This window comes from Bacillus rossius, chromosome 5 (assembly GCF_032445375.1).
Source record: "Bacillus rossius redtenbacheri isolate Brsri chromosome 5, Brsri_v3, whole genome shotgun sequence".
NCBI classification, from domain to species: domain Eukaryota; kingdom Metazoa; phylum Arthropoda; class Insecta; order Phasmatodea; family Bacillidae; genus Bacillus; species Bacillus rossius.
Genome location: NC_086333.1, coordinates 68,319,768 through 68,336,340, shown reverse-complemented (window position 1 = coordinate 68,336,340; position 16,573 = coordinate 68,319,768). Strand labels below are relative to the sequence as shown.

General features: G+C 37.7%; 1 protein-coding gene across 2 annotated transcripts in view; it reads right to left on the bottom strand.

The window, feature by feature from the left end:
- Positions 1 to 13,116, bottom strand: part of LOC134531961 (succinate--CoA ligase [ADP-forming] subunit beta, mitochondrial) — a 29,288-nt gene extending 16,172 nt beyond the window's left edge. The window contains exons 1-5 of one of the 2 annotated variants that reach the window (XM_063368058.1): positions 12,814 to 13,116; positions 10,211 to 10,473; positions 4,802 to 4,964; positions 2,471 to 2,573; positions 1,212 to 1,373 (exon numbers count right to left, since the gene is read on the bottom strand). In XM_063368058.1, coding sequence (XP_063224128.1) covers positions 1,212 to 1,373; positions 2,471 to 2,573; positions 4,802 to 4,964; positions 10,211 to 10,473; positions 12,814 to 12,879 — 757 coding nt within the window. In that variant the 5' untranslated portion in view covers positions 12,880 to 13,116. The remainder of the gene's footprint in view (positions 1 to 1,211; positions 1,374 to 2,470; positions 2,574 to 4,801; positions 4,965 to 10,210; positions 10,474 to 12,813) is intronic. The other variant, XM_063368059.1, reaches the window with a different exon arrangement.
- Between the last annotated feature and the right edge of the window lie 3,457 nt (positions 13,117 to 16,573).

Genomic DNA, 16,573 nt, shown 5'->3' with positions numbered 1-16,573 from the left:
CTGCGGCAAGAACCCACATGCTCCACCAAGGTGTCCACACCTTTAATAGAATTTCCCTATTACTTGACTTCACTGACCAAAACTTCAAATTTCCTTGACTTTACTGGCCAAAACTTCAGATTTCCTTGACTTCACTGACCAAAACTTCAAATTTCCTTGACTTTACTGGCTAAAACTTCAAAATTCCTTAACTTTATTGGCCAAAACTTCAAATTTCCCTGACTATTTTCAAAAAATAATTTACAACTTCTTGAAAATTTTGCTAGCTAAATAAAGAAAATCCAGCCTCCACCATCTCTACAGCTGGCTTAGTTCTCTCTAAACTTTTTTTTCAAACAGAACCTTGCATATGCCATTTCATAGTGTGTATGACTATGCAATAAAACACCATACAAAAAAAATATTTCACAGCTTTTGGTGATGGCAGACTAGAGCATTAAATTTTCTCCTCAAATAACTACCACGGTGAATATCCATGACTTTTTCAGGATTTAATGTAAATTCCCTGACTTTCCCAAAATAATTTAACTTCCATGATTTTCCCTAGCTTTCCAGAATGTGGACAACCTTTGAGCCCTCAGTGTTCAAATGAATTCAGAAATTCAAATTTGGTTGTAAAATATTGCAGTGTGTAAATATGCAGGTTTTCTAAATTAAACAAAAAATTGCAGGCACTATTGAAAATTACATTCAGATGGCTTTTTAAAGAATATTTTACTTAAAGGTGGTTGTGCTAAGGCATACATGCCCATGTAACTTTTTTTTTTATAGAATTCATAAATTTTTTCTATTACTAAAAAAACTAAGGGATTTTTTGAAATTAATTTTAAAAAAAGTGACATTTCTCAGATTTTTATCACTTGCAATAAAAGAATTTCCTTTGTCCTATATTTAAGATTTTTTTTGCTGTTATAAATCCCACGAAAGGGGACCAATCCCGCAATCTGTAGTTTCATGGCACATGATTTCTAGCATCAATACTGTTTATTTTCAGACTTTTTTGTGACTTTCATGAATAGTCCTATGCTTTTGTTAGTTTCTCGGGTCTTTTGTGACCTGAAGACATCCTGCATTTGTAAATTATTTATTTCTAGATCATTAAAATACGTTGTATAAATGATTCACTGAAAATAAAATGTGTTTTAACTTGCAGAGCCTATTTACTGCAACTTCTCGCCCTTGCAGACTGAAATGTCAAGCAGCACACTCACATTCACCGCTAGCATCCTCTGCGTACGGGTTGACTTCGATGAGCAGAGCGTCCTTGGCCAGGAAGAGGTTGTACAATCTCAGCAGGATCTCCGCCGTCTGCTCTCGCTTGTCCCCAAGCCCCACCTTGTCCGCCACTTTGAGGGCCTGCTCCTTGGAGATACCTGGCGGTCACCACCAGCAATCATGACGCTATTCTCAACTGTACAGGACACTGTTTTAATAACTGCGTGTTTGCAGGGATAAGATTTCCATATAACTGAACTACCACTGAAATACAATAAAACATCATTTTATCTGGCCCTCATTGATCGAGATCTTATCTGTAGACATTTTATTTAATCTATAAAAATAAAAATGTAAAATGTTTGTTTGTTCAGAATAATAATCTCGGAATGTTCTTCACTGATTGCTTTGAAATTTTGACACTATGTTGCATTCAAATAAGTGCAAGATTTCATATACCTATGTCACACCTGTGACAGGTAAAGAGGCAGATAAAAATATAGATAGGTAAAAATATGTATACAAATGAATGTTTGTGTGTTCATCTTCTGTTTTGTAAAGATAAGGATAGGAAGATATAGACGTGCGTGCGTGTGTGTATATAGATAAAAGAGAAGGATATAGTTAGTCCAGATAAACAAGATTTCAATGTACAATTAACATACAGTATACAATTGAAGTGTAAATAAAATCACAAAAATTAAGCATGATTAAAAAACTCTCACCAAAAAAAAATAGTAAAACATTCCTAAACAAAATTATTGTGATTCAGCACATTGGTAAAATAAATTAAACATTTTTATTTCACACAAATTTAATAATTTTTACAGCAAAAATTGGGCCTATCTTAAAACACACACGAGCTTGTCAATTTATTTATACTCTTCTGATTGAAATTCCTAGGCATGCTCGATACAAAGGTGAAAAATCTGTAGAATTCAAAGGGTGGTATAACATTTATAATTCCCATTCCACAGTTACAATTTTTGGCCCCCCTCAGAGGTGAGCTCTTTGATTCCAGGGAGGATCCCCCCAGGATCTACGCCCATTCTTGATACATATTTTTTATTTAAGAATACTTTTTGTATTACAGTCAAAAAAACACTAGTATGGTGAAACAAGTACCTAATAGTCCATTTTTTTAAATTCCCACTTTAAAAATAAATGACACTGAAATTTCTGTTTTTTATAAAATGTAAATTAACTAAAAACAAGAAGGAAATTTCATTTCTCCACTAGCCCTATGTTAACACACCAGTGCTTATGTCGACTGGCTCGTACAGGATTGCATCTGGGTTTTCCGCTGCCACCTCCTCGATGTTTATACCTCCCTGAGAGGACGCTATTAGCACAGGACCCTGAAATAAAATCATACAATGACAAAATCATCAGGCACAAAATATTTTTAAAAAAAATTCTAGCACAGCACACCTATGTAACCAATTCACAAAACCAGTTACAATGACAGTACTGCAGACTTAAAAAATAATGCTAAAATGCAATGACAAAAAAACCTCAGGGTATCCTACAAACACTGATGCAGCTAAAACTTACAAGCCAAGATAATACAAACATGAAGTGAGAACCTGAAATGTAAGTATTTAAAATAAAATTATTGCAGACAAGGTGTTACAGCACTATAATTAGAGACAAATTTTATAGTTTTATTTTTAAGCCAAATTTGTTTGTTTTTTTTTAAAAAAAGATATTTTGATGTTTATATATATATATATATATATATATATATATATATAAACTGTTTATTTTTAAAGTTAGCATATTATTCAACAAATAATGGCATTGTAAATGTTTCATATACTTATTTTCCCAAAACAGAGTAATTTGACAGATACATGATGACCTTTTACTGTATAATAATTTGTAATAAGCAAGCCTAACTACTGGGAACAATAAAAATAAATTGCAAGTATTTGTGTGTTTGAAAAATGTACCAAATGTCGTAATATAAAAGTGATGTCACTAATAACAGATGCCAGCTCAAAAAAAGTACAAGAATTTTTACCCTATATAGTACATATATTTTGGTACAAACTTAATGCTAAATAAAATACCTTAATTGAATTAGAAATATTAAAAGATTACTTTTTTTTGTGATTTTAGTTAAGTTTTAATTAAAAATGCTTATCAAGTTCATGCTTTAGTAGCATTTCAGTGCTTCTTGGTGTATCAACTTGTATTTTGATGTTATGTAGTGTATGACATGATTTCTGGTGTTATATCGGTTTTAACGCAATTCACCATGTAATCTTGTCCCTAAATATAATGCATTCATTCTACAATTTTTTTGAGATGAATATTAAAAATAAAAACCAGCATTCATTACAGAGTATTTTAAGATTCATTCTACTATAACTATGGACTGCAGCAAGTTAAGAAAAGTAATTTCAAGTTAAACACATTAAAATAGTTTAATTTTTGTTTTATTTTATATACATACATTAAAGGAATAAAAATAGTACATAATTACATAACATGCCTGCTTAAATTTTTTTTCATCTTTCCAGTATTATGAATACACCTTATTAGTATTACTCTCAAGTCTCTGGACTTACTACGGCACCAAACTAAAGGGCACTTCAGGTAAACTGAACATTTTATAATCCAATATTCAACATTCATTTCTGTAAAAACAATCATACAAAATTGCAAGACCTTCACATGTTCCAACTGACAATGTAGGTAAAAAAAGTTTTTTTTTTATAATGTAAAATCATCTTGACTGGACCACAATCATCAGCAAGCACTTAGCCCATCTGTAAGCAGGTGTCCAGACAATATGTAATAAAATTTTCATGACTTTCCCTAACCAACAGTGAAAATTAAAAATAATTCATGTATTTTGCAACTTTCTGAAAAAAATAACGATAACCCAGCTTGCACCACCCCCACAGCTGGCCTGGTTATCAATCCACTTTCTTTGTTTCAACCAGAACACGACTCTGTAGGGACGAACCAGAGGGGGACAGACAAAAATTGTGCCCCGAGCGCTGTATTTGTAACTGTCAGTAATTTTTACAATTTACTTGAATATTGTAGTGATAGAACACAAAAAAAAATGTGGGAGGGTAGATGAACTGAATCATTTGGACTGAAAGATACACGCATGCATATCGTCAAATATTTAAAAACCAGGAATATTTTTCCATACTATCAAACTTTGCTATGTATTAAAATTAAATGACTGAAAATGAATATATTTACCATGTAAGTTGAATAAAAAATATTTGGTCTAATGGAATTAATATGTGATGGCAACATGAGGTGTTGTCTCGAAAAGTACTAGTTTGGTTGGTTTGGTAAAAAAAAAAAAAGGGAGGAGGGGTCAAGATAAGTTCTTGCCACAGGTGAAAACTAGTCTCTCAAATTACTATTTCTGGAGAATTTCCATGACTTTTCCAGGATTTCAAGTATAATCCCAGACTTTCCCTGACCAATTCCAACTTATCTTGACTCCCCAGAATGGAGATATCACGTGTAAAAGCCCTATATACATTGCACGCCCTTCACACCAACCCTGCCCTGGCGAACCGCACCGATCTGTGGAATGAAGTTTGGAGACACTCACAGCGAAAGCACGCTCCATCATGAAGGCGAAGTAGAACTCTTTGCGGGGGAACTTCCGCTCGGTCACCATCACAGAATTACAGATGCGGCCCTTCTCGCCAGTCTGCTTGGTCACCAGCAGCTGACCAATCATCTTGCCTGCAATTTTCTCTGCCTCCTCTGGGCTGTCGCCATATCAAACAAAACAAAAAACACTATTAAGTCACAAGATCTTAAAAAGGAACAGCCAATAATTGAAAATGTACTTTGAATATTTAACAATAATAGTCTACAGTTAGGCAAATTATTGAAAGAGGTCTGAGAAGACTAAAATATTAATATCACATATACATACATATATATTATATTATATAATAAAAATACTATAAAAAAATATAATATATAAATGCATATTTATACATGTATTTTTATAAATATATATATAATATATTTCCATTGTTGGTATTCTGTATTTGTAGAGACCTGAAATTGGCGGTGTTATTTTTGGCCAAAAGCGGTATTATTTTTGCCAAAAAGCGGTGTAAAAAAGCTGTGTTATTTTTTTATCTGTATAATTAAATTAAATAGTTTTAACTGTATAGGCTTAATATTTGTTACGTAATTAATTTTCTTTGGCATAGCTTATAATTATCCTAATTTAAACACACTCTTTACATTTGCTTAAACCAAAAATAAATAACAATGAAAACATTAAATTTCCAGTTGTACATAAAAATTGCTCACCACTGACTGTGAAATTTCCATACAGAAATTTTTTAGTCACTTGGTTGCTTAATGTATTGTTCAGTACATAACATAATAAATTAAAGAACTGTTCATCATATGTAGAACCACAAAAACATTTCATTTCACTATTGAACACTATGTGTTAATAATTTCCTTGTAAAAATTTTACACACACATTAGCTTAACATAACTGTTGCATAAAATTCTTTAAAAAAAAATATATATATATATATCAATCATCAAAGGAGAGCATTGTAAACACTTCAATATTCTCTTCTTTTAAGTTCTGCCGTCTATCTGAAACAACAATATTGTAGTGACTCAACAACCTCTCACTCTCAACATTATTTGTAGGCATCCATATTGATTTAAGTACAGCTGAAGCAAACTGTTGACAGTCAGTTGTCAGTGCAGTGAGAATTTTCACTACATCAACAACTTCACCAGCTCTGCACAGTGACTCTGCTGCATCTTTTAGAGACTGATACCCTTTAAAAAGGTCAACTCTGTCTATCATCTTCAGGTCAGCAATGGATTTTAGTTGTGTAACTATGTTTTCAGTTTTGTTAAGCAGAATGTTCTTAGGGTTGAAAAGCTGGTTCAATGACCTGTAAACATGTGCACAAGGATCACTGTTCATGAGTGTTTGCAGTTTGTTCATGCACAGTGTTGTGGCTTTTTGGCAGTTGTGCTTCACATGTGCAATGTCAGTGGTGTTCAAATTTTTGAGGACACTACTGTTTTCGAACGTATTGGAAAATATACCCTTTGCTGCACAGTCCAAACCTTTTTGTATATTTTCCAGATCCCCATACAGAGAATGTGATGTAGGGTACTTAGACCCTTCAAGTTTCGTTAGCAGATCCATTATTTCAGAAGCATGCTGCTGTACAAAAATACACTGTGCTAAAATTACGGATACTTCTTTGTCTGAAAGCATGATCAGATACTTAATTCCTGCATTGTTAGTTTCCTGAAAGTCACTATTTCTGAAAAAGTTGATGATTTCCAAAAAATATTCAGCCAGGTAGAACACTGCACGAAACCATGAATTCCAACGAGTATTGACTGGCATTGGAAACAATTTATCTGGTTTCACAGTTTCTTCTCGCAAATATTGCAAATATTGGTGTTTCCTCTTGCGAGTGTTTAAAAAGGCAGACTTTACCTTCACTACGACATCGTTTACCTCAACAAGTTCACATGACAACACATTTCCTACTAGGGCAACTTTGTGGGCCCAGCACTGAATATGGAGTACGTGATCTCCATACAGAACTTGCAAGCTGTTGACACACTTTGTCATGTAGCGAGCTGAGTCTGTAACCAAACCTCTGATGTTCTTGTATGAAATTGCATACTTATTTACACATTCTGAAATAACTTGTGCACATGTGGTCGCATCCGCTTTTGCAAGAAAATTAACTGAAGCTACTACTACCTGAGGTTCGCCTACTGGTTCTTGGAGCACTAGAAAGAGTACCACAAAAACACATCTTCCCTGACTATCTGTAGTCTCATCCGAATAGATAAAAATTAGTTTATCTTTAACAATTTCCATCACGTTTTCAAAGTGGTATTCAGCAAGTTTAGGAACATACTTTTCCCTCAGTGTTTTGACACAAGGCATGTCTCCAGAACCTGCCACAAATTCATTTAACCATGCCCTTATGTTAGGATCATCCAATTTTTGAAGAGGTATGTTAGCTTTAGCGAAGGCCTCTGTTGTCCTCAGTGCCAAATGTTCGACGTCTGCTTTTTTACGTTTAGCACTACCAAAGCACTCTGCAACAGAGCTCTGAATTTTTTTATCAGCACACCCATCATCATATTTTTTTCTTTTAGTTATGTGTTTTTCGCTCTTAGTGTGCTTTATCACGGTGTCTTTTCTCTCAAATGTGACTTTACAATTACAAAATTTGCACATTAACGTCGCCGTATCGGGTGCATATAGCCCGTCGCTTTTGAAATCGTCGGCACGTTGCCGCGCACTTGCAGCATTTTTCGGCATATTGTTACACAAACTCAAGTTATTTTATTTTAATGTTCCCATGCAGCAATAAAATACGATACATTAAACGAAAGAAGTGGCAATGTATGGTTGTACGGTGTTTATCTTATACTTCAGCTGGAATCGCGTTACAAACACATAGCATTGATCCTTACGGCAGACGTGCGCAAGACTGCCAGTGCCGGTTGTTTGTGAAATAAAAGCTGATTCTTCCCAGCATGCAATCTTTTGTGGCGTCACAAATAGTTTATTCCATAACTGCGTTGTGTGAGAACAAGATTTTAATTCGTTTATTTCGTAATTCTATTTCATGGCAAAATTAAATCACGAAGTCATTATTGTGCAATAGTTTTATTAATATAATCGTAAAAAAAAATTCATGTACGAACCTGGATCGGGAAATACGGTCCAAATTACATTTTCGTACGGACATTTCTTGCTGAAGGGTTGGCCAAGCTGGTTCCGCTTGCTCACAACTTGCCGCCTCCTTCCAGCCATTACATCAACAGTATCGCTCATTTATGACGTGGAGTTGTGGTTGCGTACATTATGTTTATTTTGTGTTGTGGTCACATCTTAGCAGCAATATATTTCGTTCTTCCATACATACATGTAAAGTATGTGATTTTCGAAACGTAAACAGTGGCAGGCTACCGCTAAGGTTGGTTAGTTTTAGTTCTGACAATGGCGATGCCGGCGAACTCAAGATGAAACCAAGTTTGTTACCGTACATTTCTTAAAATTTCGCGTGTATACAGAAAACTAGACGAAATCGTATTATTTCGCGAAAATCAATGAAATTCGCGTTATTTTTCGTGTTATCGCGATCGCGAAAATTTCAGGTCTCTATGTATTTGTCATTCCGCAAAGTTTAAACACCAGGTAGTTAAAACTGCTCTTATTCCTTTGTTTAAAAAACTGCTGGTTGATAAGTTCCAGTGGTCTTGTCTTACTTAAAGGTGAAAATTAATTTTCTGATTTTCCTTACTGTAACCCTGAACTTGACGTATCTGCTATCATCGAAATTGCAGGAAACAACGGTATGTTCACTCCAACTCACAGCACAAAAATACACAAAATCCATTAAGTACAGTTTTTCCGGACACTGGCCAATTTTTTTTATTGTGAATAGCTTTCTGACATTTTATATGAAAACAGATAAAGTGTGGTATATTTCTGGCAATATAAATATAATAAGGTCACTGCCCTTCCCTTCCGACTTTCACTGAACCTGTTCACAAGCCAATCAACGCTGTATAGAGCTGACTCTAGCAGATGTTAATTTACGCCTTTAACAAGTCAATATGTTGATATTATTCATGAAATCCGCCTATTCCAAATTCCTGCTAAACCGGATAGTGTTCAGTCCCAATTAGTTTGGAATAGCGGGACTCACCTGTATTTCAAATCATACATATGACTCGAGTCTAATTTTCTGTAAATGTTGAAATTAATGTAATTACTACTAATTATTGACTACTCACATCCCTTATATATGATATATTTCAATGAAACGTCAGACTACTGTGATTCCAGCAACATGTTTCGCTCACCAAGATGTTCGCTGTTGGTCCTGTGGCATGGAATGGAGAAAAAAAATTAAGAGGCTAAGTTTGTCTTGCTGTAAAGTGGAAAGTACTATTACTAACACAACTTACGAATCCCTGAATTATCTAGATATTCATGGCTTTTACCCTGTTAGTTCCCAGTCACACCAAATTCCTGCCATTTTCCCAGTTTTCCTGGTTTTCACAGTTGGTAGACACCCTGACATTAACAACCCTGAAAGAGACTCAGCCACGCTTCTCACTATTCGGCTGCGCCTTCATGCCTCAGCCACGTTTCTCGTGACTTGGCAGCAACTCCGTGCCTTGGCCGCGCTTCTCGTGACTCGGACGTGCCTCTTACAACTTATGTGCCTTGTAGCGAGTTGGCCATTGAGAACCCGACAAGTATCTCAAACCTTCGTTGCCCCCTTCCCTGAGGAAGGGAGCTCCAGAATAGAGACCAGGGTCAAGAAGGCAATACATCTCAAATGATAAAAGCTTTTGGCCTTTAGACAAATTAATTATTATTTGTAGTATAGTTATAATTTTAAATTTTTTTGGGTTTTAGTAATTAGATTTGTATATTGCTTTACCTATTGGGTACCATATAATAAAGGTGTTTTGTCGTTTGTATATAATTTTTGCACTTGTAATCACACTTGCTTTAGAGCTATATATGCCAATTATTATTCATTTATGAGCTTTTTTTTTTGTTTTAAAGTTTTGTTGACCTTAAACAACAGTAGCTTAACTCAATTTGTAGTGTATATCTCAGAGTTATTATTTAGCCGAAATAATATCACGAAAATCAAAGAGCACGACCTTGTAAAGAATGATAATATTTTACCGATTTCTTGTCGGTCAACCTAAAATTTATATTGAGTAAAATTTGGTAATGGAAATTATTCTTGTAGTGGTCTAATTTTCACTCTGAAATTTTTTCAATGTTGGTTCTCTCTCCTTTGTAAATGGACTCCTCAAGAGTTGAAACTGTTGATTTTATATTGAGCATTTTGCAACGATATATTTGTTCGTCAAGTTAAGAGGTTTAGTCCCAGGGGTTACCTTGAGCTATCGAGCCCTCTACCGGCTGACAACGACGAGCGCCACAAACCGGTTCGCTCACCTGTACACCATCCTGACGCCGCCTTTGAGCCCGTTCTTGAACGCCCCCTTCCCCCGTCCGCCGGCCAGGACCTGCGCCTTCAGCACGATGTCCTTGACGTTCAGTCGCTGCGCGATGTCGCGGGCCTCCTCCTTCGTCCCGGCCACGCCGAAGTTCGGCACCGGGACGCCGGCCTCCTTCAGCAGCGTGTAGCTGATGTGCTCGTGGACGTTCAGGTTTCGCTGCTGCTGGGTCTGGGCCGATGGCAGAGCAGCACCCAGGATCTGGGGGAAGGTAAAAAAAACACTTCCTTCTTAAACATTCGCTTGCAGCAGAAGTATAAGTTGGTAGAAAAAGTAAATAACATGTTTACTTATTGAAGCGAAACTTTTTGGCTGAGGGGGCTACAATTTTTGAGAGTTACGAAAATTCTGATCACACGAACGGGATTGGTATGTGATGGGAGAACCGGGAGAGGAGATAGTGTGCGTAGCGGCGACGCCACTCCAACGCACGCACTAGCGGTCAAAAGGGATGATGACAAGGATGGGGAAATAGGTACGTAGCATAACATGCTACGTACTAGTTGTAACGGCCGGAAGGGGAGACGACAGGGGAGAGGTAGGTATGACGCAGCAGTTATGCTAGATGGAATTATCGTTAACGCTGCTTGTGTTTTGTCTACTCCTCAGTTTTTTTTTTGCATTTGAGATCATACCCGCATCCTTACTACTCTCAAATATTATTTCTTGTTAAAGTTACACTTCTGTCGCACGTGGACTCCACAAACATACTTTTATATATATATATATATATATATATATATATATATATATATATATATATATTTATTTATTTATTTATTTATTTATTTATATCTTATATTATACTTATTATTACAACAGAATTATTATGATGTTGCTCACTTCCATATGTTTTATCAAGAAGAGCAGTATTTAATACTGTAATAGCAGTCTTTATTCAATTATTCATGTATAGGTACATACTTACAGTAATAATTAAGAGAGAGAATTCCAAGAAACGTGACAGAGAAGAAATACAATTAAACGTCTTTAATTCAGCATTTCTATTGTTTGGCACCAATTGAGCCGCTCGCATTCATATTAGTTTTGGGTGGAATCCGGCTTTTGACTGTGGCTGTTAGGTCGCATAAACAGTGCTGCTGTTTTCAGTTCACTCAAGAGTTTATTGTTACTATCCTATTTTATTTCAGTACAGTAATTCCTGTTTTCTAACCCGATACATTTTCACATTCCATACCTATACCTAGTCCTAAATTGTGCCAGAATACAGACCTTTCACTGTACGTGGTTGAAGGGTTTAAAAGAAGACTAGATCAAGGTTAAGGGGCCTCACCTACCTGAGCACACGTGGTGTGCAGAGCTTCAGAAGAAACCACGCAATTTTAAAACTGCTCAAGATTGGTGTCTCTTTATGAAAAGCATGTTAAGAGCGAACGAGAAGTTTTGTTTCCATATTTGGTGTCAAATCTAATAAACAAAGCTCCTGGCAAAATGAGCAGACGGTCTACAGTGCCAGCCATCTACTGATGATTTGGCATTTAATTCCCTCAGTTGCCCATTAAGTGATTGAAGATCTGTGGTAGATTGTCAGGGTGGAGCAGTGCAGCAGATATGGTTAGTTGGTAGAAGTTCTGTATCACGTATTCAAGTTAATCTTTTGATCCCGATGGCATGATCCTGTATGCGTGATTATGTGGTACATGACGCTTACTGTTTTGATTTAGTACGTTTAAACATCCTGGCCCGGCAAAAAAACACTTGTGCTAAAACAATGAATGATCTTAAGTAGAATACAAAATAGATTTTCCTTTTTATTCAACTTAAGATCATAATTTATTGTTATGTCATAAGCTGTTTGTATAAGCAGGATCTTTCAATGTACTAAATTAAAACAGCAAGCATCATATACCACAAGAACATGCCATCAGGATCAACGGATAAACTTGGATACGTGATACTGAACTTTTACTAGTTCGTTTAATTCAGTCAGCATGCCAACGAGCTACAGATATGTAATGTGCTCGTTATTTAAATGACATGAACCAATCAAAGGTGCAACACACATGTGGAGATGCAGTAAAATGCCAAAAGTAAACACTTGTAAAAAATTAAAATTTTTAGGGTTGTTAAATTCAAATATTTAAAACACATACAAGAAATAACAAAAAATAACCTTACAAAAAACACAAAAATGTATACAAATTATCTCGGTCACCTACTGTACGGAAAAATAACTAATCTTAAAGGCAGAACAGTAGCAGCTTCACTCAGCAGTGTTACTGAAAGTAGGGGGAAAAGTTCATTAACCCTATTATAATGACCACCAACTCAAAAACAAATTTCCTGACAAAGTACGAAAAAATTTAACTGTGTGAACCTCCAAAATTAACAAGGCTATTTTCTGTACACAACCCTGCAGAAAGTTAATTTGATAGTTGGCCCCAACAATAGATTTCTACTTTGGGTCATGTCCAATGTTCATATTTCCGTAATTATTTTAAATAAAGTTATCACAAATATGTTTTTCTTAATAAGGTACACAAATTATCAATCAACAAAATATTAAAATTGTTGTTTCACCTTCGATCCATTTTGACGGGCAAAAACTTCTGCTAAATATCTACTCTGCTTCAATAAGGTCGCCATCTTCACGAAATGACAACAATAGTATGTTCGAATTGTACCACATTACTTTCTTCTGTTCCTATTTCCTACAACGTTTTGTGTTCCGAATAAAATGTCTATCTTCAAAGAAAGATGATTGATGATAGCATAAAAGATTGGATAAAATGACCAGCCTCTCCTTAACTATTCTTATTTCTTTACTGATCAGCAAGCAGCCGTTTAGAGAGTAGTTAAATCAAAAATTAATAGAGAATAGGGGTGGTATTCATATTTATGTCTTGAGAAATTCCTTCGTCAAGCAATTCTTATATGCATTCTTATTTAAATACTTGGGTGCCATAGACGTTGCTTGAGATTGTCTCAAGGGATCGCAAATAGGATAGTCTTGATGAAGACCATATTATGATAGTCCCATATTTCTTATTTCCGAGTGGGCATTTTCTTGTATCATAGTCGTTGCTTGAGAAACCCATCGCATAAGCATGTTTCTTTTTTTTTTTCTTTTTTTTAATTGTTTGAATGGTTAACGGCTTTCGCCACAACCAGAACTAAATCATTCCTATCTTTATCATTTCGTAGCAATCATATCTCTTACTGTAAAAAAACATCCATGCCTTACCCGGGACTCGAACCCAGAACCCCTCGCGCCGTAAGCCGGTGTGCATCCGACTACGCTACGGAGGTCGGCAGAAAGCATGTTTCATAGTCGCTGAGACCTTGCTTAAGAACACGAATAAGACAGTCTTTGCCAAGACCACTGCAATCACGTCTCAAGCAATTGCCTGTTCGATCGCAGTGTATAAAATGGCTGATTCTCGTGAGCCTCGTATTTTAAAACTTATATAAATCCTATATGAAGTGCTGAAACTATTTGATACTAGTTTTAATTGAATTTAGTGTTGGTTTGTGACTGGTGGTTACATTTTCAAGTTCTAAACAGACCCATTTATTTACATATCGATTACAGAACGAGTACAATAGAAGTGGAGTACGATGAGTTTAATGATGGTTGATGAAGTTCATATCACCATCAAAAAAATGAAATTTGCATTCGTGACACCCAGAATCCATTAAAAAATAATTTAAAAAAACTGTGGCATTCACAGTAACAATTCATAATCTCCCTCTCCAGTTTCGTGGAGCTTCGGTAGTAGTAAAATGGTTTAGAGTGATAGATTTTGACTAATCATTGACATTGTCCGGCCGAAGGCCACCCCAAAGCCCGACCTAAACTGCCAGTATCCAACCCCGCTAACGGAATGTACCCCTTGCAATGGCCCACCCGAGTCAGGCGGGCCCCTGCGGACCAGGTAGAATCAAGGGCCATGTCTTAATTAATCAGCCATCTCGAAACCAGTTCATTATAAATCAGACACAATTTAATAGTAATGCCACTTTTTATTAAAAACCCTGCCCAAGGAAAGTGCGATGCATGAGTGCCCGGGTCACTCACGTGTGAAATTACGTTAATACATTTGTGAGTGTCTCCCTTGCGGCCTTCAACCTAAATTAATTAGAATATTGTGTACCGTAAATATGACCTCCCCGTTTTTTGTGTATAACTTGCCACCGGAGCAGTCAACAAGCGACAAACAGTCTCTGGTGTGACACTTAATATTTAAACTTAATTTACGTAAATTAATTAATCATAATTATTAAAGAGCATCTGCCAAACAGAATAATTAGGAATAATTAATGTATGAACTTAGAGCTGCTCTCAGCTTCTTATTATTAAAATAATTTCCGAATAACAGAACTTTAACAAAATTGGCGCGAGATAACGCTGAGACCTTCCCTAGCGCCAAGGCCAAACGCCAGTACTGAGTGACTCGCGGACCAGGGCGAACGTGCGTTCCACGGGGAGCCATCATCCTTTGTCCACACCGAAGAGTACTTCTGGTAATTAGAGTCATACAACCCAAACCTATTTTATTCGTTTACGTTAACTCCCCGTGCGTCCCCGGTCCTTTTACGGTGTAGGGCCTAACCCAGCCGCTTAACTTTAAACTCCCCTCACGAGACATTTCGTGGGGTAGTTCACCTTATGGCACGGGCCGACTCCCGCTACCAATGAACTTTTATTCAATATCGAGTGCACAGGCGCCGACGACAACTACGTTGACGTCGTCCCAAGTGCTCATCCGGCTCGCTGAGGCCATTAATGCCTGTTGCTGCTTCAGGCTTGCGTGTGCGCCGGCACCCGTGCGCAAAAGTGTAACAAATGGCCTTGGCCGAGAGGGGAACGCCCTGCAGAGGCACCACCATAACAGTAATGTGCCTTTCATAAGGGTTTTATTTATGTAATTATGTGAGTGTGTAAATATCTATTTGTGTTGTGTACCTGTAGATATGTTTCCCGGGCGACTGAGTCGCGTCTCCCCGCCTGTGACCATGTGGGCTCCACGCACTCCCACACGAAGGGAAGAGGGGGGATTCATGTGCGTGCGGCAAGGGGGGAGGCCGCTGAGACATCGCGGAGCGTGGGTCGAGTTAGTCGCCTGAGTGGGATGAGAGAGTGCGGTCGCGAAGTTGTGAGTGAGAGTTGAACGGACACTGTCTGTCGTGTCACCGTTGTCACGTCACCGTCGCGTTGTCAGTCACATCACCTTCAGTCACGTCACCGTCGTTCGCGTCGGCAGTTACTTCAAAGTCTTTCGTGTCATCGTCATTCGCGTCACTGTCAGTCACATCACCGTCACGTCACCGTCAGTCACGTCACCGTCAGTCACATCACCGTCGTTTGCGTCGGCAATTACGTCACAGTCTTTTGTGTCATCGTCATTCGCGTCACTGCTATTCACATCACCGTCATTCATGACACTGTCAGTCGCGTCACTGTCGTGTCACTGCCAGTCGCATCACTGTCGTGTCACTGCCAGTCAGGTCACTGGTAGTATCGTGTCGCGCTCAAAGTGCGTGGAGCCGGGCCTCGCCCTGATGGACTGTCACAGATGGGAGTCGTGACAGCCCATGTACAGTGTGTGACGTGTGCAGTAAACACAACTTAACATCATAAACTCTTTTATTTCATCCGAGTTAGGGTAGTTCCCTTGCCACATGGCACGTACCCTCTCTACCGGAGCAGCTGGCCAGCGACTCCGAACCACGGGAACGGCCCTATCATCGACAATGTGTAAATCTAATTAAACTGCAGGCCGCGGTTCACACAGGTGAATATGGGCGCAACCAAATTATCAATTTTCGGGATTGGCCACCTCCAATCAAATTCCCCCTTAACCTCGGCTGGCGTGAGGGCTTAAATAGTGACAGTGAGTCAGAGCCCTCATATTGAATCAAGTGTAATTATATAGGGTAATTCCTTGTATGCCGTGCAAGTGTAATGTCAGTGTAATTTGCGACTGTAATCGTTTACCTGTTTAAACGACTACTCCGCACTCTCCATGCACGACGTGTCAGCGACAGTATAAATCTCGAGTTCGTGTTTGTTATTGTATTGAGCTTCCCTACCCCAGCTAGGAATCAGTGTATTATGCTGCGCAGGGCATGTGATGTGAGACCATATACGGGCCCCTACAACCACAAACTTTGCCGACGGCCTAGCGGGCCACGCAGGGGCAATGCACCCACGAAACCCAAATTTGGTTAAACGCTGAGCTAACCTGGCGCCCTCCCGGAACACAATTTCAATAAGAGCCAGTTTCCCGATAGGATACACGCCCGGCCTGGAACACGAGAACCCAGACGACGGCAGTTA